Source organism: Rhinolophus hipposideros (genome assembly GCF_964194185.1).
Source record: "Rhinolophus hipposideros genome assembly, chromosome: 12".
Classification (NCBI taxonomy): Eukaryota; Metazoa; Chordata; class Mammalia; order Chiroptera; family Rhinolophidae; genus Rhinolophus; species Rhinolophus hipposideros.
In genome coordinates this window covers 14550327-14572176 of record NC_138058.1, presented here as the reverse complement: position 1 = coordinate 14572176, position 21850 = coordinate 14550327, and the positions used below count along the sequence as shown (strand labels likewise).

General features: G+C 46.7%; 1 protein-coding gene and 1 pseudogene across 3 annotated transcripts in view; both read right to left on the bottom strand.

The window, feature by feature from the left end:
* Positions 1-9322: 9322 nt before the first annotated feature.
* On the bottom strand, positions 9323-16122 carry LOC308505766 (suppressor of IKBKE 1-like; annotated as a pseudogene). The gene is made up of 2 exons: positions 15783-16122; positions 9323-9890 (listed from the first exon to the last, which is right to left on the bottom strand). The product of its transcript is annotated as a suppressor of IKBKE 1-like (transcript).
* Positions 16123-19875: 3753 nt separating this feature from the next.
* The window catches only part of POLR1A (RNA polymerase I subunit A), a 79291-nt gene continuing 77316 nt past the window's right edge, over positions 19876-21850 (bottom strand). For both annotated transcript variants that reach the window (XM_081069625.1, XM_081069626.1), the window contains exons 33-34: positions 21322-21486; positions 19876-20972 (exon numbers count right to left, since the gene is read on the bottom strand). In XM_081069625.1, coding sequence (XP_080925751.1) covers positions 20872-20972; positions 21322-21486 — 266 coding nt within the window. In that variant the 3' untranslated portion in view covers positions 19876-20871. The remainder of the gene's footprint in view (positions 20973-21321; positions 21487-21850) is intronic.

Here is a 21850-nt window from a genome sequence, read left to right as displayed (position 1 = left end):
AGACTTGCAGGGACCGCAGGGCCAGCCCACAGCCCAGGAGCTGGCCTCTGGCTCCTGCTGACGTCACTACATGCTGCTTCCCTCTGCTTTGAATGGACTGAGAGTCACCAGAACCCTGGAGGCAGCAAAACCAACAGGGTTTGGAAGCTCTCAACCCAACCTAATCCAAAGTAGGGGTGTCCACAACTAGAAGGAAGGGGCTTGTGATTACAGCACCCCCTCCCACCAGCAGTCACCAGAGCTCTCCCTTTACAGGCCTGGATTAGGCCAACAAGGGCACCTGCCTTGAAGCAAAGCTCCTGAAGCTCCTCAGGCTTCAGGAGGGAGGGGCTGGTCTGGATGGGCAGCCGAAAGGAGCCTTGGCTTTGGGCCCAGAGTTGGGGAGCTCCCATCACAGATGGGTAACCTCGGACAAGTTATGTAATCTCCCTTGGCTTCAGTTTCACCATTTGTAAAAAGAGCAATAAAAAAATTTCTACACACCTTATTGAAATGTTGTAAGGCCTTGCAAAGATAGCAGATAGAAAGTGTTTAGGAGGACACACAGGAAGCACTCAATAAACAGGTCACGTGGACAGTTGATGGATCATGTTGCTATTATTACCTATATGGCAACGTTTTACCCCCAAAACTCTGGGCACCAAATTAGGTGCGGGGGATAAAGAAATACAGAGAGCAAAGGGAAGGCCCTCAGGTGACCCCCATTGAGGCCCAACTTGGCCTGAAGCAGGAGTTCCTGAGCTGAGGGAGAATGAGACAGCAAATGGTGGAATTGCAGGCAGTATAGGACCCCATCAAGCCCACCCCACTCCATCACATTCCTTTTGGGATTTAACAGGGGGTGGCTGGTTAGTTCCTGGAATGTCCAAGAAAAACAAACTGGTTATTCTGAGTGAAATTGCAGGCTGGCTAAGGAGGGCTGGGTCTGCTTTAAATTAAACACAGCATTTCTGAGATTCTTTTCATCCCCTGGCCACTGCGGGTTAGCAGAGACATTACCTCACCTCACCTCACCTCACCTCACCTCACCTCACCTCACCTCACCTTCCTGCTCTGAGGTGGGGAAGCTGACAGGGCATGGACCTGGGAATGGGATGAGATAGGTAGGGGAGCTGAGAGCCCCACCCTGAGCACCTGGGGGGCTAGAGGTAAGCAGGCCCTCCTTCTCCAACAACTCAGTCTCCCTCTGAGACTGGGGGGTACTGCATACATGGGAGCACTCCCATGTGCAGTCAACCTTGTTTGTGATATTTAGCTGAGGAGTGACAAATTTACAAATACACAGCTTTCATAGTACTTGAAAAAAACTTGACTATAATTTTATAAGTTCAAGGTTGGTCCCTTTCTTGCCCCCATCAAACACTTAGGCACTAGGTGGCCATGGCCTGCCAACTCCTCAGCAAAACTGTGTGCTAGCTGTCAAGCTGAGACATTAACCAATTCCCCCACAGGAGTTTATTGGTCAAGGGGTGGAGTTCAATTCTGGTTTTGAAAATTGCTTTTGGCCAGCTTGTGGAGTCCTAGGAAATTCCAGAGTGTTGGAGTCAGGCAGACCCAAGTGTAAGTTCCAGGTCCCTTAATGAAGTTTACCTAATCGTACTTGGACTTTGAACATCCTCATCTTTAAAATGGGGGTAAGGATGCTTACCTTCAGGGATGTTATGTAGATGAAATGAAATTAAGTGTGTTCAAGGTTCTTTTGTTTCAAATGAAGCATAGCCAAACTTCTTTCTTTGTAAGAAATGGAAACTTCTTCAAGCTGCCTATGTCAAAGGGAAATATTTTGTGTGGAATCAAAGGACTTTCATAGAAACAGGCATTAGGCCTCTTAGAGAACGGACACCAAAAAGAAATTTGCAGTTTCTCTCTTCCTGCTCTGTTTCCACTGTCCCCAGGTACCTGCTTCTCTGGGCGCCAGTCTCCTTGCCCTGCAGACCAGCTTTCTCTTTCCCAATTATTTAAAGCCCAGGCTTGGCCTTACTTCATTCCCTCACGCTAGGTCCGGTCTGTGGTTAGTGCTCAGTAAATGATAGGCAGTTTCTGTTGTTTTACCTTGGCTTGTATGTCAGTATTCATGGGCTGAACCCCACTCGTCCCTCCAGATCTCCTCCTCTTTCTTCTCCACTGTTGCTCTGTCCCTACGGGCTGACCTGTATAAACTGTGTCAATTGAGCTTCCTTAACTTCTGGGTTCTGGTTGAGGACCATAGAGGACACCAGCAGGAAATAGGGGGGCAGGAGGGGAGAGCCCGCAGAGTGTTAATTGTCCTAACTCCTTCCTGTGTGGGATGATCTGGGAGCAGTGTGACTGGTTTCTGTTGTGGCCACAGCAGCTTTTCAGCCATTCCTCTTTCAGCTACAGTCCTTTCTGGGACATCTGACCACTTCCTCTCCTTGTCCCTTCAAGCTTACCATGGTGAAGACTCTCCACGGTTCCTCTCCTGGAGGTTCTGCATCATTCCTTGTTGGTGTCCTTTCATCTTGCCCACATCTTTGTAAATAGCCCTTCGTTTTATTCTCTCCAAAAGCAGACTTATAACTTTGAGTGGCCATCTCTCTCTTAGTGAGACTCTCTTGGTGGGACTCTGATGATACACTAAGATCAAAGGGGAAGACAGTTTTGTCTCCTTGCCTCACCTCCCACTCTGGTTCCTGTTGGAAGTGGAAGAAGAGCTAGAAGCTCCTTGAGATAAACATTACAAAAAAGATATGCAAAACTGAGACGATAGCCCGATCTGCTAGAAGTGAAAACTAATACATGGGCACTGGGTAGAATGAATTCTTTTTTAAGAAACTCTCCATTTTCCTGAAAGAATGTGACTCACATGAAAGAGCTGGAAATATGCTATCAAGTTAGTTAGGGGCCTTCCTCTTTCTTAGGACACAGCTGCCTAAAAGTCAGCACCATACAAGTTGTGAACAGAGACTATTCTTTTAATTGTCAACTTCTCTGTGTTTTTTACTCTCAAATTCAGTGTATGGGTCACCAGCATCTCTGTCTTCTTCTTTCCTTGTCCAGTTAGCTCAGACGCATCTCACTGTGGTTTTCCCCATGACAATAGCCTATGACAGACCTCCGTTACCCAGTCTATTCCATAGCTCACTGTCAAATTTGTTTTGGTTTAACACAGACCTCTGCATGTCAGGGTCCGATCAAAAGCATTCCATGACTTTCTGTTGAAGTGTCTGCACACTTCAGCCTGACACTCAAGGCATCTGCAGTCAGTCCCCAACTCAACTTTCTGGCCTATCCCCATTCCAGGAACTTCCCACTCCTGACAAACCAGATTTCTCACTGACCTGCCAATCCTCGTTCCACCCTCTCTACCTGTTCTTTAATGGGCAGTTCAAACCCCACTTCTCCGGTAGGGCTTCCCTGCCCACTCAGCCTGTGTGACTTCTCACACTGAACTCCTACTATTCAGAAGAGGAACACTCAGAGATCAAGAAGGAAGAGTTGAGGGAAGGATAGTTGAGTTCATATGTCAATTAAAGGGTGTGTGCCTGCCACTTGGATGTCACTCATGGTCACTCAGAGGACCTTCTGTGTGCCTCCCTATGCACATGTGTGACCAACTCTATCCCAGAGAAGCTGAGGGGAGACCCTGCAGCTTCAGGTGGTATTACCTCTTTTTCAGGCCTCTCTATTGTCTGGTTTCATCATGTGCTGGTGCCAGTTGCCTCCATCCTCACAGACAAACTTGGGGACCCTGGTTTTCTCATCTGAATGCTTGGGTCAAAGGTTAAGTGGAAATCTTGTGGGTTCTTAATGACTGGGCTGATCTTAGTTCATTAGAATCTTAAGCAAGCACCAGGAAAGGCTTTTCTCCCCGGAGGTGCCCACCTCCCCGGAGGTGGCACAATATGCATATTTTCAAATAGGGAGCCCTGTCTTGGCCTTATCAATGCCAGGAGACTTTGTGACTTCTTTTGCTATATGTATATAACTCCATTCAAAAGCAGCAGAATACATATTCTTCTCAAGTGCACATGGAACATTCTTCAGGATAAATTATATGTCAGGCCACAAAATAAGTCTCAATAAATTTAAAAAGATTGAAATCATATCAAGCATCTTTTCAGACCACAGTGGTATGAAACTGGAAATCAATCACAGAAAGAAAACTGGAAAAATTATAAATATGTGGAGGTTAAACAACCAATGGATCAATGAAAAAAATCAAAGGAAATTTTAAAAAATACCTGAAGACAAACAAAAATACAGCATTCCATAAATTTTGGGATGCAGCAAAAGCAGTCCGAAAAGGAAAGTTCATAGTGATACATGCCTACGTCATAAAAACAAGGAAAATCTCAAATCTAACTTTACACCTAAAGGAACTAGAAAGAGAAAAACAAACACAGCCCAAAGTTAGTAAATGAAAGGAGATTAAAAAGATCAGGGTTGAAATAAATGGAATAGAGACTGGAAAAAAAACAATAGAAAATATCAATGAAACTAGACTCCCCAAGGAAAAATAAGAGATGACCCAAATAAATAAAATCAGAAAGGAAAGAGAAGTTACAACAGATACTACAGAAATATAAAAGATCAAAAGAAACTACTATGAACAATTACACACCAACAAATTGGATACATTTGGAAGAAATGGATAAATAACTAGAAATATACAATCTTCCAAGACTGAACCACAAAGGAATAGAAAATTTGAATAGACTGATTACTAGCAAAGAGATTAAGTGGGTAATTTTAAAAAACCTCCCCCAAAACACAAATTCAGGACCAGATGAATTCTGCCAAACATTTAAGATTTAATACCAATTCTTCACAAAGTCTTCCAAAAAACTGAAGAGGAGGGAATACCCCCAAACTCATTTTAGGAGACCAGTATTACCCTGACACCAAAACCAGACAAAGATAACACAGAAAAAGAAAATTACAGACCAATACCCTTGACGAACATAGATGCAAAAATCTTCAACAAAATATTAATAAACTGAATCAACAATACATTTAAAGGATCATATACCATGATCAAGTGGGATTTATTCCAGGGATACAAGAATGACTCAACATCTGCAAATCAATCATCATGATATACCACATTAACAAAAAGGATAAAAATTATGATTACCTCAATGGATACAGAAAAAGCATTTGACAAAATTCAATATCCATTTATGACTTTTAAAAAAAACCCTCTCAATAAAGTGGATATATAGGGAATGTACCTCAACATAGTAAAGGCCATAGATGACAAACCCACAGCTAACATACTCAATGGTGAAAAGCAGAAAACTTTTCTTCTAATATCAGGAACAAGACAAAATTGCCCACTCTTGTCCCTTTTATTCAACATAGTATTAGAAGTCCTGGCCACAGCAATCAGACAAGAAGAAGATATAAAAGTCATCCAAATTGGAAAGGAAGAAGTAAAACTGTCACTATTTGTGGATGACATGGTACTATATATATAGAAAACCTTAAATACTCCATCAAAAACCTTTTGAACTAATAAATGAATTCAGTAAACTTGCAAGATACAAAATTAATATACAAAAATCAGTGGTATTTCTATACACTAGTAACAAATAATCATAAAGAGAAAATAAGAAAACAAACCCATTTATGATTGTGTCAAAAAGAATAAAATACCTAGGAATAAATCTAATCGATGAGATAAAACATCTGTACATTGAAAACTATAAGACATTCATGAAAGACATTTAAGAAGACACAAATAAATGGAAAGATATTCTGTGCTCATGCATTAGAAGAATTAATATTGTTAAAATGTCCATACTACCCAAAGCAACCTACATATTTAATGCAATCCCTACTAAAATCCTAATGGTCTTTTATACCTAACTAGAACAAATGATTCTAAACTGTGTATGAAACTACAAAAGGTCCCGAATAGCCAAAACAATTTTGAGAAAGAAGAAGAAAGCCGGAAGTTTCACACTCCCTGATTTAAAACTATACTACAAATACATAGTCATCAAAACAGTTTGTACTGACATAAAAACAGACACACAGGTCACTAGAACAGAACTGAGAGCCCAGAATAAACCTACATGTAGGTTTATTAATGTAGGTTTATTAATACATGTAGACAATTAATGTATGATAAAGAAACCAATAATATACAATGGAGAAAGGACAGTCTTTTCAATCAATGGTACTAGAAAAACTGAACAGCCACATGCAAAAGAATAAAACTAGACTATCTTACACCATACACAAAAATTAACTCAAAATGGATTAATGACTTGAATGTAAGACCTGAAACCATAAAATTCCTAGAAGAAAACATAGGCAGTAAGCTCCTTGATATCAGTCCTGGGATTTTTTTAAAAAATCTGACCCCCAAAACAAAAATAAACAAGTGGGATTACAGCAAAATAAAAAACTTCTGTATAGTGAAGGAAACCATCAGCAGAATGAATGGGAGAAGATATTTGTAAATTATATATCTTATATAGGGTTAATAGCTAAAATATATAAAGAACTCATACAACTCAAAAACAAACAAATGCCCCAATTAAAAAATGGGCAGATGATCTGAATAGACATTTTCCAAAGAAGACATACAGATGGCCAACAGACACACGAAAAGATGTTCAACATCACTAATTAACAGGGAAATGCAAATCAAAACCAAAATGAGCTATCATCTCACACCAGTTAGAATGGCTGTCATCAACAAGACAAATAATAACAAGTATTGGAAAGGTTGGGGAGAAAAAGGAACCCTCATACACTGTTGGTGGGAATGGAAATTGGAGCAGCTGCTATGGAAAACAGTATGGAGGTTCCTCAAAAAATTAAATAGAACTACTCTATGACCCATCAATTCCACTTCTAGGATTATCCGAAAAAATCCAAAACTAATTTGAAAAGATATATGCACCCCTATGTTCATTGCAGCATTATTTACAATAGCCAAGATATGGAAGCAACCTAAATGTCTATCGATGGATGAACAGATAAATGGATGTGTGATATATACCGTGTTTCCCCGAAAATAAGACCTAGCCGGACAATCAGCTCTAATGCATCTTTTGGAGCAAAAATTAATAGAAGACCTGGTATTACATTATATTGTATTATGTTATGTTATCTTATATTATGTTATATTATATTATTGATCTGGTCTTATATTATAGTAAAATAAGACCAGGTCTGATATTAATTTTTGCTCCAAAAGATGCATTACAGCTGATTGTCTGGCTAGGTCTTATTTTTGGGGAAACATGGTATATAATGGAATGCCGAGTCTATGAAAAGAAAACCAACCACACTTTGAGTGGCCCAGAGCTGGGTTACACTGAGGAAACAAGCAACCCCAGAATCTCAGAGGCTTAAATGACAGGTTTTTCTCTTATTCATGCTACATGTCCACTGTGAGTTGTTGGAGCTTTGCTCCCAGGAGCCAGGCAGCCAGAGCAGCTGTTACCTAGTGCTAGTTACCCAGCCAGGGAGAAAGACGTGGCTTAGCACCAAGCGACTCTTTAGAAGCATTCAAGTTGAATGGCTGTGCCTGACATCAGGCAGGGAGGGGAAGCTGGTATTTATTGGTGAATGATCCTGCAGGCTATCACAGGCTTTACAGTCTAAGAGGTGAGATTTGAGCTGGCTGGGCTTCGAAGGATGAACAGGAGTTTACCCCGTAGAGAAGGAGGGAGAATATTCCAGGTTGTGAGAACACTATGAATAACTACCATTGATCGAGCACTTGTTACATGTTAGAAGCTTTCAGAGCATTTCCTACTTGGCCTTCACAGAACTCCAAGATATTATTAGTCCATTTTATAAAACAGGAGACTGGGGGTCTTGCAGAAGGTCATAGGGCCAGAAAGTGGGAGCCCAGAAAATCAAACCCAATGTTCAGGACTTTATCTCCTATGCCACCGTGGGGTCATGGAGGTTGTGTGGCTGTGCAGGATGTTTGCGAAATGGTCTATATGCTGCTGTTTTCCTGAAAATGGCCCCGACATCCAGAGGATTTTTGGGGGGAGAGAGGGGATCACTAACGGATTGCAATTTTTATTATGATAATATACATATAACATAAAACTTACCATTTTAATCGTGTTTTTCCTAACAAAAAACTCTTTAATACTGCGTCTCTCCCATACAATATGGTGCTTAATGCTATTGGAAAATATTGACAGGTTTAGTGTTTATAATTTCACTTATTCAGGGGGCAAACTTAAATTGATAGTATAACATGAAGTAATTTGTAAATTTGAAATTTGAGTAAACAGATGAGGGGATGGGTTGATACGTGAGCCCAGTTGCCCACTGAGCGTTTGAATCTCAACACTGCTTTGTTGCCTACACAACACTATGAATGCAATAACTTTCATTAGGTGATAAAACTTTGCTTCCTTGTGAAAAATGGGTCTAAAAAGAAAGTCAACTATTGGTACTAGTAATGAAAGACATCCAAGCAAGTGATAGTTCTTAACTATAAAATAGAAAGTATATATAATTAAATAGTAGACTGTAGTAGCTAAGAACTATAATGTGAAGAAATGTATTATATGCTCTTCACACTAGGTAAACTACCCAAGTTGAAGATTTCCTATGACAAAACAGAAAAATTGACCATTAATATCTAATAGAGTAAATAAAAGCTACTTTTAGCATGTGAACTAAGAGCACGTGTGTGTGTGCACATATACAGGACAAATTTCTCAGCATTCTTTGAACAATATGATGATTATACCACTACTAGAGAAAAACAGTTGACTTATTTTCAAGTACGTTTCTTGGGAACTAGCAGTAGGTTCTCTCAAATTAAGAGTAAAGACATAAGGCCATAAAGTGCCAACTCTTAGCACCAGAGAGACTTAAAACTTCCTAGAAGGTGAATGACATTACAAATCAGAATTTGCCAATCTAGTCTGGTGGAATTGTATTACTTTTCTCAAATGGACAATAATACAGGTTTATGCCAAATAGATTTAAAAAGCTAACCTCTTTTTTAAACTTTCTGTAATTGGTATTTACAATCCTATATAGAATAAAATTGCTGCTTGATAATAGAATGCTCAGTTTCAGAGATGTGAAACAACAAAAATGAACTGAAAACAAGTTTATATAAATCCAGGTCCCAGAAATGAAAATTAAAAGTAGTCTCTTAGAGAAAGGAATGGTGAAATTCAGTGTGCATTTTCACTAACACACCCCAAAACTGGACAGTCAGTTTTGACTACCATTTCTAAATTGCCACCTGATTCTTTTAATGAACACTAAATCAAGTTTGAGGCAAGACAGTGAAAGGGCAATACTAGCATAGAAAGATAGGAACTTCCTTGATAAACAATCTCCAGCTCTCATTCGGAAGCTGAAGTTATTTGATAGCTTGGGAAGTAGTGTCCATTGAGTTTTCCTTCCTGATCTGAAGTGACTTGCTGCTCAGAGTTCTTTATTTTCAAGCTCTAATTGGGCTAGTTTTTCCTGAATCTTACAAAATTGGCATCAGTCACCTGAACTGCTTTCTTCATCACTTCTCCCATTTCACAAATTCTGTCAATCTAACTCTCAATTTCTGCAGAGTGAGACTGGTGAGCTTTCAGGACCTGTTCCACATCCACTGCTTTTTATTCCCCCCACTGCTTTTTTAGCAACCATTAATTGTAACATCTATTTCTGGTTCTTGCTCATAATGAATTCCTGGTGTTCTTCCAAGGAAACCTATAGCTCTCTGTTTTGCTGCTGTAAGTCTCTAACCTGTGTGTTCTCTTGGGACACAGGATGTGAGGTTTGTATTTGGACATATCCTTTACATGGGACCTATCCTCTCGATACTGGTCCAGAAGCGCTGTCCCTGCCTCCTGCTTCACGGTCGTGCAGCACCACTGACTGATCCACCAGTGACTCAGGGGCCACATTGTGCTCCTGCAGCGTCTTATTAGAGTCTGTGTCGTGCGGGGCATCCGGCGGGGTCTCAGCTCCCGCTCCCCACATAAGAACGCAGGACACGGTGATGCCAAAAAGGAACACCCACGGAGCCATAAGTAGGGGAGTCATATCACTATATTCTCGCCGGCGGCAATCCGCTCTTGCTAGCCCCCATTTCTTCTGCTAGCGTAGCCACAGCAGTTATATTAGTGGATAATGGCTCATGGGTTACAGCTGACGGCCAACTAGCCACAACTGATGGCCATCTGATCACAGTTGATGGCCATTTACTACCCGAGCCAGCACCTTTCTATGTGAGGCCGAGAGCCTGGAAACTGCTTTTTGGGGCTTTGTCCTCACACTCCACCCCTACAGGGTCTCGCCTCACAATCTACGCGGCAAGTGTCTTCCGCAAAGGGCCCTGTGCGAGGAGCCTGGAGGTGAATGCAATATCCTGGACACAGCCAGGCTCTCTGAGCACAGCCAGGGTTTCTCAGGGCACCACCAGTACTTCTGGGCACAGCCAGACTCCCTGGGCTTCTTAGGGTACCACCTATCTCCCCGAGCACAGCCAGGGTTTCACAGGGAACCACCCCAGTACTTCTGGGCACAGCCAGACTTCCTGGGCTTCTTAGGGTACCACCTGTTTCCCCGGGCACAGCCAGGGCCTCTCAGGGCACCACCCCAGTACTTCTGGGCACAGCCAGACTTCTGGGCTTCTTAGGGTACCACCTGTCTCCCCGGGCACAGCCAGGGCTTCTCAGGGCACTGCCACTCTCTCTGGACACAGCCAGACTTCCTGGACTCAGCCAGGGCTCTCAGGGCACTGCCACTCTCTCTGGGCACAGCCAGACTTCCTGGACACAGCCAGGGCCTCTCAGGGCACTGCCACTCTTTCTCTGAGCCTCTCGGGGTACTGTGCTGGAACAACAGCGGCTCACATCAAGGTGCTTACATATTCTCGATGGCGGCCAGTCAAGACACAAAAGCAAACATCCGCCAGTCCCACTACATGGTGGTATGTTCCCAAACAGTCAAGCGTCCATTAAATCAGGGATAGAAGGCAATTCCTCATAGTCCATAGTCATTTGCCCGGGCTGTCCTGGGGGTGAGGGATGACCTTGACCTCACCCTCATCTCCCACGGAGGATTCAGCAAGCGTTTCCTCCTGGGACAAGTCCCGCATCCAAGCTGCCTCAGCAAGCAGTTCCCAGCCCACAGGGTGGCAACAACCTTCGCTTTCTCCGGCCTCTGCTGGTTGGGGAACCATCCACATCTTTCCACCCCTCCAAGGGGATCGAGCTCTCCGGCAGCTGCTCCTCCCGGCCTTCCTCAGACTGAGCTTTCATACGCACAAACTGCTCCGCTGCCCTTCGGAAAGCTTTGGCCAGCACCGTATCCTGCCGACTACACCATGTGTCGTGCGGGGCGTCCGGCGGGGTCTCTGCTCCCGCTCCCCATATAAGAACGCAAGACATGGTGAGGCCAAAAAGGAACACCCACGGAGCCATAAGTAGGGGAGTCATAGCACTATATTCTCACCGGCGGCATCCACCTCTCTGCAGTCCGCTCTTGCTAGCCCCCATCTCTTCTGCTAGTGTAGCCACAGCAGTTATATTAGTGGCCAATGGCTTACGGGTTACAGCTGACGGCCAACTAGCCACAGCTGCTGGCCATCTGATCACAGTTGATGACCATTTACTACCCGAGCCAGCACCTTTCTATGTGAGGCCGAGAGCCTGGAAACTGCTTTTTGGGGCTTTGTCCCCACAGTCTGTCAGGATCTTCTCCCCATTTTAACCATTTTTCAAGTGCATAGTTCGGTGGCATTAAGCACATTCACATTGTTGTACAACCATCACGCACCATCTGTCTCCAGAACTTTTTCATCTTACAAAATTCTGTATCCATTAAACACTAACTTCCCATTCTTCCTCCTCCCAACCCTCGGCAGCCACTCCTCTACTGTCTGTCTCTACGAATTTGACTACTCTGGGAACCTCATAGAAGTGGAATCACACAGTATTTGTCCTTTTGACTCTGGCTTACTTCACTTAGCATAATGTCTTCAGTGTTCATCCGTGATGTAGCATGTATGCAAACACCACTCCTTTTAATGGTTGAATGATATTCCATTGTATGTATGTACCCCATCGTGTTTATTCATTCATCCATTGGTGGATATTTGGCTTGTTTCCACCGTTTGCCTGTTGTGGCTATTGCTGCTATGAATATGGGTGCACCCGTATCTCCTGGAGTCCCTGCTTTGAATTCTTTTCTGTATATATACCCAGAAGTGGGACTTCTGAATCCAGAGAAATGGGGTCCAGAGGAAAACGCTGCACAGCAGTGTAGGAGAATGCCCAGCCCCAGAGCAAGTCCTAGTCAGTTACCCCTCACCTACTGTGGGCGCAGGAGGGGCTGTGGGAGCCCCATACCCCACCCATGCACAGAAAGCCTCTCTGCCTTGTTATTTAGCTGTTTCCCAGGCTCAGACGTTGACCCGCAAGGAGTTGGGAAGTTCTTGAGGGAGATCTTTCCTTCATCTCTAAAACTGAGGCACTGGTGTTGGCCCACCTACCTCACATATTGTCAGGAGGTCCAAATGAACGGATGAAAGTGAGGGACACAGAGATGCTGGTGACGCTCCTTTTGCATCTGCCACCTGCCACCCCTGCCTGGGCTGCCCTGCGTGCTCCCCTCTTGATGGGTCAACAGAAGCACTGCAGGGGCTACAGTCTTGGAGAGCTGAGGGGCCTCTGGGGCTATTTCCCCAAGCTCAGAAGAGCCCTGGGGATGGAATAGCTAAAAAAGAAAGAAAGAAAGAAAGAAAGGAAGGAAGGAAGGAAGGAAGGAAGGAAGGAAGGAAGGAAGGAAGGAAGGAAGGAAGGAAGGAAGGAAGGAAAGAAAGAAAGAAAGAAAGAAAGAAAGAAAGAAAGAAAGAAAGAAAGAAAGAAAGAAAGAAAGAAAGAAAGAAAAAGAGGGCAACAGAAGTAAGAACACTTCCTAATGACAGTTCTAGGGCAACGGTTCTCATGAGTGAGGATCCCCCCGAGGGCTTGTTCAGACACAGAGAATGGGCCCACCCCAGAGCTTCTAATTCGAAAAGTCTGAAATGGGGACTGAGCATTTGTATTTCTACAAGTTCTTGGGTGACGCTGATGCGGCTGATCTGGGGGACCTCACTTTGAGAACATCTGTTCTAGGAAATGGGGGAAAAAAGATGCTCATTTTGAAGACCACAGACACGAGTTCCTTCCATCCCTCCTTTGCTTTTCCCTCCCTCTCTTCCTCCCTTTCTTGTTCCTTTCCTTCCTTCTTTGTTCAACATTTATTATTAGAGCACAGAGTCTGGGCTGGGCTGACAAGACGGTCATTGGCTGCCGAGGGCCCCAGGCCTGTGGTGTGACCGGATGCGGAGGAGTCCGAGTAAGGCAGACCGCCAGGAGAGGGAACATTCCAGGCAAGGGGCCAGGGCAGCCTGCCAGGCCCTGGGAGAGGCCCAGGCCCTACGCAAAGCCAGGGCAGCCTTCCCACTGGGGTCGGGTGGTCCACAGGCAGCAGGACGCCGACTGAGGAACTAGTCTATGGAAGAGGCACCTGACACAGTGCTGTGCCAGTTTGTAGGCCATGCCCCAAGGCGCTTGCCCAGGCCAGGCCTTCAGAGGCAGGGCTGGAAAGCAGATTGAGCAGCACAAAGAGCAGGGGCAGAGATTCTGTGGGCACAGAATTTCCACTTTGCTCCTGCGTCCTGTGTCCTACCCGTGACCCATAATGACCCCTGCAGTTCACCTTCCCATACTCATTTACCTCCCCTCCCCTCCCTAACTGACCTAGGTCTCATTCCTCAGGGCTCCCCTTTCCATGTTCAAAGGAGATCGCTAACCAGTCTGATCAACGGAACCTAAGACTTGTCACCCCGTGTCTTTAGAACCCGATGAAAACGCCATGAGATGCAACTTGCAGAGGAGCAGCTCCAAGAGGGACCCCCGCCCAAGTGTCTTCATGTGGATTGGATCTGATCCGTGGCATTGCTTTCTCCTTCTCTAGATCTATTTCTTCAACCAATAGGATGCCTGAGACAGGGCTGTGGGGATTGGGTGAGATAATATCACAGTCCTTTGTAACTTTACCAGTGTTCTCCACAACAAAGGGCTGGCTCCCAAGTTCTGAGATTCCTCTGGTAATGCACAGTCGGTCGGGTCCTTGTGACATTTTCTAAAACTGCAGAATCTACCTCTTTGATTTGGGCCAGAGCTTGGAATTCTTAGTTCCTTAAGGTGGCTGCTTGTCATTTATCTGTTCCAGTTTAAGCTCTTATGAGCTGCCAGCTGCCTCTTCCCACCAGCATTTTCTGTCTGTCCCTCCTGAGCTATACTCCGACGGGGCACCCAGGAGGCATTTGGTGCCCTCACATCTACCTGCCATACCACATGCAGGCAGACTCTAATGTGAAAACCCCTTCCTCGGGGTCTGTTTGGGTAAACGGGGTGGCACAGGAGGAGATTAGGAGCCCAGACGCTGGAGTCAGTAGCCTGGCTTCAAATCTTTGGGTCTCCACTATTGTTGCCTGTGTCTGTGGGTAAGTTACCGCGAAAGGAGCAGTGTAACTGCACCCCCTTGCCAGGCTGTGGATAAAGGACTTGGCCAGGGCCCACACGTGGTAAGCTGGGGTGTCAGCCCTCGTCACGTAGAGAAGCAGAGGCCATGCAGGAGCCCCGGGCGAGCAGTGTTCTGCTCCAGACTGCCCGTCACTGCCAGCTCTCCCTGCAGTGCAGGCACGCTTACACTGGAGCTGTTTTGTTCGTCCCTCACAGCAGGCAACTTGCTTTTTCAATTAATTGGTGCACCTCAGAAGAGGCTCCAGCAGCCCTGACTGGAGTCTAGGGGTGAGCATGACCCAGTGTGGCCAGCAGCTCGACTCTTGGCCTATATTATTTCATTCATTTAATTTTGGGGGGAAGTAGTTAATGCAGATGACAAAAAAGGCTTTCTGTACCTATAATAAATAAGTTATTTAACCTTGACAGTAAAAGTCAATAGAAACAAACCAATAGGAAAAATGGGCAAAGAATGCCAACAGACATTTCTCAGAAGTGCAGATCAGAATAATCAATAAACATGAAAAGATGCTCAGAATTATTAATAGGAAATTGCAAATTAAAGTAGCAGTGAGATGCCATTGTTTACCTATCAGAGTGGCTAAAATTTAAATGATTCCGTCTGTAAAAGAAGCAATGTTAACCGCCACCCATGTGTATGTGGCAAGGAGTCTCGACTTGCACACCACTGACACTTGGGGACAGATAGTTCCTTACTGCAGGGGACTGTCCTTTGTACTGTGGGGCGGGCAGCAGCATCCCTGGCCTCCACCCACTAGATGACAGTAGCACCCCGCCCTGTCCAGTTGTGACAACCAAAGATGTCTCCAGACACTGCCAAATGTCCTCGGGGCAAAATTGTCCCCAGTTGGTACATAGACATTTACAGCCATATATCATTTTACGAACACTTGCTTAATTTTAAACTGAGACACAAAGAGGCCAAGACACTTCCTTCGGGTCACACTGCCAGTTGAGGTATCGGACTTCAGAGCTCAGCTTCTTGCCTGAGACGCAGCCACGCTGCTCAACTACATTCATTTGGCTGGTTGGTTGAATGTATGGGGAATTTTCAGGTTTGTGTTTTCAGGGAAGAGTCATGGTTGAGGAAGAAGAGTGTTCATTTACTGTGGTCCAGCTGAATTTTGGGGTGTTTGAAACTGTCACATGTGAGGCCACAGCCCCAGGGCTGGCTTGGTCCCCAAGATTAGTGTGAGGCGGCCAGTCCAAAAGGCAGCATCCTGCAGGACCACCAGAGCCCCTACGCAAGGCTGACTACAACCTGCCAAGACCCAGAGGGAGCAGCACCTTGGCTGAACTGCAGAGCGGCCTCTCCTCCATTCAAGGGGAAGGTGGAGCAGCGGCATGGGGGTGGGTACATGAGGAGGGGTAGTGATGACTGGACCCGATTCTTTCCCGATTTCCCTCCCTTCTGGCTCTCTCCCCAAAGCCCCGCTACAGCCAGCTGAGTGGGCCCTAGTGCTACCCAGAGTGGTAGTCCGGGGCGGGGCTGGTGGGCCTCTTCACAACGCCTGGTGAGTTCCTCAACCTCTGGCCTGGTCACCGTGAGGCTGAATTTCCTGCTCGCTTTTCTGTTTGTGGCACTGGACTGTGAGCTGTGAGGGCGGAAGCTGTGTATTTCCTGCATCTCTGGGTGCCTGTGCAGTGGGCATCAAGTTTGGGTGGGTGCAGAACAGGGGAGGAAGGGGAGGAAGGGACCGGTCCTGAGCCCAAACCCATTTCCTAGACTTGCTCAAGGGCAGTCACAGGGAGCAGCTCGTGACACCGGAGCCCAGCCAAGATGAATAGACGTGCTCAGCCTGTTCCCTGTAACCAGGTTCTGGCCTTTCCCTGGGCCTATGAACAAACCCGAGCTGGAAGGAGTTCAGAACTGAATGGAGCTCCCTGACTACCACTCAAGGGATGAGAGAGGCACAGCTTAAAGAACTAGAGGTAGAATTCTTGTTAAATAATTAAGGCTTAACTTTTTGAAGGGAAACGTCTCACTGAGCAGCTTCTAAGAAATACTTGCTGGTCAAGTGTCCCCTCCTCTGGCCTTGCAGGGACTCTGCTAGCAGGAGCTTTTAGATTGAACAAGCAGCCCCCTCAATGGCTGGGGGCGGCTGAGGGCCTCCTGCTTTCTGTCTGCAAACACCGCACTTTTGTAGAATCCTCAGGAAGCGTTCACAGTGGATCCCTTTGAACCCCACTGTCTCCTGATAGATGTCTACAAAGGTGCTGAGAGCTTTATCTCACACACCACACCGCGCGCGCGCACACACACTCACACACTTCTTTTTTTTTAAGATTTTTTTTATTGGGGGGAGGGAAACAGGACTTTATTGGGGAACAGTGTGTACGTGTCTCCTCCTTGTTGAGGGCACGGATTAGATCTTAAGATCTTAGTGGGGAAACCAGGGACCAACGACTCACTTCTTGAGGAGTCATCATACAGATAAGAGGTGATGGAGGCTATGACTTGGCAAAATTTAGGGCTTATTCTAAGTCGGCGGTTCTCAACCCTGCTGCACAGTCTACTCTCCTGGAGCATTTCCAAAGCCCAGGCCATATCCAGACCCATTAAATCAGAATTTCTGGGACAGGAACCCTGGAATCAGTTTTTTTAAAAGCTCCCAAGGTGGTTCTAATACACAGCATTGAGTTCCTCTCTTCTAAGTGAACTTGGGCAAAAAGGGGGACTTGATGGTGTAGGAATTTTGAGATTTTAGACTGTACGTATGGTTGTGATGGAAGTAGTAAGAGCCCCCCATTAAGTGAGGCAGGAGAAACAAAATTGCACCAGGGTTGGGAGACCTGTGGAGGACCCAGCAATTCTGTCACCTGAACTGCGTGACTACTGCCTCACTCGCCCTGCAGTCCAGGGCCACCCCACGTGCGAGTCTGCAGGAAAGCTGCTGATGGACAACTTGTCACCTAGTCAGCCTGTCTTTCCCGGTTCATGAGCATTTTCTAGACTCTTACAGCCCCCAATTCAATTGTAAACTCGGGAATTTTAAGATTGGCAAGCAACAGAAAGACAATCCTTAAGTAGTTCCTAACTCAGTAAGTGCAGATCACCTAACGGCTGAAACATCTGATCTCATCTCACACCCATTAGGATGATTACTATATATAACTTATACGTATTTATGGAAACAGGAAGTATTGGCAAGGGGGTGGAGAAATCAGAAGCCTTGAACTTGTGTGCTGTTGATGGGAATGGAAAATGGTATAGCCACTATGGAACATACCGTGTTTCCCAGAAAATAAGACCTAACTGGAAAAGAAGCCCTAGCATGATTTTTCAGGATATCATCCCCTGAACATAAGCCCTAATGCGTCTTTTGGAGCCAAAATTAATATAAGACCCGGTCCTATTTTCGGGGAAACATGGTAGTATAGCAGCTCCTCAAAACATTAAAAGTAGAATTGCCATATGACCCAACAAGTCTAATTCTGGGTCTAAACCCAAAAGAATCAGAAGCAGGGACTTTCCGTGATATTTGTACACCCATGTTCACAGCAGCTGCATTCACAATAGCTAAAATATCATATATACGTACAGTGGAACATTATTCAGCCTTAAAAAGAAAATACTGACACATGCCACATGGGTGAGGACATCATGTTAAGCAAAATAAGCCAATCATAGAAGCACAGACACTGTATGATTCTACTTCCATAAGGTAGGAGTCTAATTCAGACAGAAGTAGAATGGCGGTTGCCAGGGGCTGGGGGGAAGGAGAGATGGGGACTTATTGTTGAATGGGTGGGTAGTTTCAGTTCTGCAAGATGAAGCGTTCTGTGGATGGATTGTGGTGATGGTTACAGAACAACATGGCTACCCAATGCCACTAAACTGCACGCTTAAAAATGGTTAAGATGATAAATTGTTATTTTACAAAAATTAAAAAACAAACAAAAAACCCCACAGGCTAGTCTGTGATGGGCATATGTGTGGGAGCCAACACTTCCACAGAAAGTGGTTTATCAGCGTAATGGAAGGAACCTCCATACATTTTGTACATATATTTGGAGATAGGGGACGGTAGAGAAAAAGGAAAGTTCAAGTTCCAGATTGGGAATGGGACAAGGTGCTAAACCCGTTCCTGTTTTCTTTCTGATTCAGACAGAAAATGTTTCAAAGACTCCCAGGGGTACTTGTAGGAATGCTGGTAGTGTTTTGATGAAAACCCAGAAAGGAGAGATTAGAAAAGACTTAACTGCTATAAGCAAGTATGTAGGATGTTGACACATGATAGGGTGAGGTCATCCAGGAGCAGTGGCTGGCCACGGCACGTCAGGGTTCCGAAAGAACTCCCAGCTTCCATGAAGTCTGTGAACCTCATCAATCACTCTCCAGTCCACTCTAAAACAATGATCAAGCAGCTTGACCCGGCCTTTTCATGCGTTTTGGCTTAGACCTACTTGTCTCTTTCACACAAAAAAATGTACCCTCAGAGAAAGAGCATTTACAATACTGAGAATAGTCCAAACAATATGCCATCTTAAACGGCAAGGGAGGCCACCCCACGAAGCTTCTGAACGAAGAGAACGAGTGAAGTGAGCGTGTAATCCCATAAGGGGAGCAAGGCAAGATTCCTGGCTTAAGTGAAAGCTCTGGTGTCTGCTTACAAATCAAGAAGGAGGTATATTCCCGCAGAGAAATGTGTATGAACAGGAAACGTGGGAGGACGGGGCGGGAAAGGCAGGGGGCCATCACAGTTCAGCGGTCTGCCTTCAGCGTGCAGTCATCGCCTGCTGTGTTCTGGGCTTGTTCCTTCACCTCGGTGCCCTCGGTGCCTGGGTGGGGCTGAGCTGCGACTTCTGTGCTTATGCCCGGCCTCGGGGCCACGCCACCACGTGCATCTGTCCAGCAAGCCACCTCCTCCGAGGACCCTCTCCACAATTCTAGTATGAGCAGACGTCATCAAGTAGTGAATCTCCAAGAACGCACAGCTTCACCTGTGGTACAGGGTCCCATGGTGACCCTACTTCCTGCACCCTCGGAAGCTGTCCATATTGCTCTCTACCCCAGCCCTGGTGAGCCGTTTCTGCCAGGTTTTCCATAGTGTGGGCACAGGAGGGCTAGGCTGAGTTCCGTCACATGTCTGGAGGGAATAGCATGGTTCCTTTCCCCAAGCAAGGCCTCCCTTCCCACTCTCCACACACACAGCTCCTTCCCACCGGCTTCCACTCTCCTGGCCTCAGGGCCAGAAGCTGGTTCTGGAAGGGGGCTGCTGCAGGGGCAGGCAGGATTCAGAGGGGGTGCTGTGGGAGCTGAGCTCTCCCCCCACGTCCTCTGCTAAAAACAGGAAGAGGACCCAAGATGTGAATGTGTTGAAAAACTCGAGTCCTGAGCTCTCAAATCATAAATACAGAAACCACAAACCAAGAAAAAACAACAACAAAAAGCCAAGTTTTAAATTTTTTTTCCTCTTCCAATAGCTAGTTCCAGTGATGTTTATTACTCAGCCTGAGCTGGAATAACATTAGACAAAAACAGAACCACCTGGTTTTACAATGCCTTTGTACAAGTCCTCTGACTTGTCTGTTCATGCCAGGGCCCCTTGTGGTGGTGCCAGAGGTCAAGGGAGGCCGGACGACCCCAGGCAGAACAGGGCCTGCAGAGGGAGACACGGCTTCACCGCTGGGCTCAGAGCAGAGCCAGGGAAAGACAGCCAACAACTCGTTCAAACAGTGCAGCCTGGCTGGCGATTCGGGCTTTTATGTGTGGGGATGAGCTGCTGGGGCCCTGGAGAGACCAGCCCCAGACTCAGGGCTGATCTGGTCTCCAAGGACATGTGGCCACATGCCAGCAAGGCCAGGGCGCTGCCCCAGGCACAGAAGCCGGGTGGGTAGGGGTGTCTGCCACCCTGTGCTTGGCCCAGGGAAAGAGCCTTGGGTGGAGAGGCTTTGGGAACTGTCCTGAGGGGCGGGAGCGGCAGGAGGAACAGCTCGGGGGCAGCAGGCTCCTTGTTCCTGCTCCAGAGGCTCCAGTCACTGGCTGCTCACAGCAACAGACCCTCACCTCCCTACGCTGCAGGGGCCACGGATTTGCTTCTGGAGCCTCCTACGGCGCAGGGGAAGGCCCTGCCACCCCAGAGGGATTCGGGGCACTTGGTGAACCTTGTTTATACCCTGAGATGATGAGAGGCAAAAAACAACAAAAAAAGCAATGCTACCACTTTCGAGGTGAAGCTGGCCCAGCCCCAAGGCCAGCTGCTTTGTAGAATCCCCAAGTCACTGCTGTGCTCTGCACTGTTACTTTGAACTGCCTGGCATTCTGGTCTCCTGGTCCTCTCGTGTGAAGGGCAGGTTCCGCCAGACTAGGCCCTCCCTCGGGTCCTCCGGGCCATGCTCCAGGCCAGGCCAGGCAGACGCTGCTGTGGTGCCGCTATCGCAGGGGCTGCTTGAGCTCGAACAGGCCCGTCCCGCCCCTGACCACCTTCCCAACCACGAGGCAGGCGGAAGGCGACCTCAGCTCGTCATGGGATCCTGGGAGACACACAGAGCACTCGTTAGGAGGCTGAGGGAGAAGTTGGGGGTGAGGTGAGGGGGCAGGGGGCTCAACACTGAAGCTGTGCAGAGGGCACGTGGGAGGCCGTGAGGAGCAGGCCCGTCTCAGGCGGCCTGCACTGTATGAGGCAGCGCGGCTTCTGCGTCTGAGAGGAAGGCCCTCTTCCCACTCCTTAAGAATGCAGAGGCCCAGCCCTCCCCAGCTGTTTCTTACAGTGAGATTCCAAGATCTCACTTGCATGGAAGGTGTGTGGAAAGGTGGTGCCCGAGGAACAAGCCCGTTTGCCCAGAGCAGATTCAGGCCACGGACACCTGCTCACACACGTACCCATCATGGTGGCCTGCTTCAGGAATTGGAAGCTGGTTTCAAATGTCATCTGCTGCAGAGGGGATGAATTTGACTGGATCCCAAAGCGGTTCAGTGGCTTGTAAACACCCTCGAAGCACATGTAGTCGGCGACCAGGGAGAGATGGCGGGGATCGACGGCAATGCCTGTCACATGGGCATTAACATCAGTAGGACTAAGCAGCGACAAGGGGACAGTGGGGTAGCGTCGCCTCTGAGACAAGTTAGCTCACGGGCTCATGTCCGAGCCCAGCGCTCACTCCCAGCCCCATCACCGATTCACTTAGCGCTGACCCCCGAGCCTCGGCCGGGCAGTGCCCCCCTCCCCTGGTCTTGTGCTCTGCTTCCACTCGGTGGCACAGGAACCAGAGATGCCAGACTGGCAGCCCATGAGAACCTAACAGCATTGTTTTCACTCGAGAACTGAAACCCTGAAGCAGTACGGGGCCAAGGTCTCAGACTGGAGATTCCTGAGGCCAGAGGCCAAGCAACAAGTGGGGGCTTTTGGTGA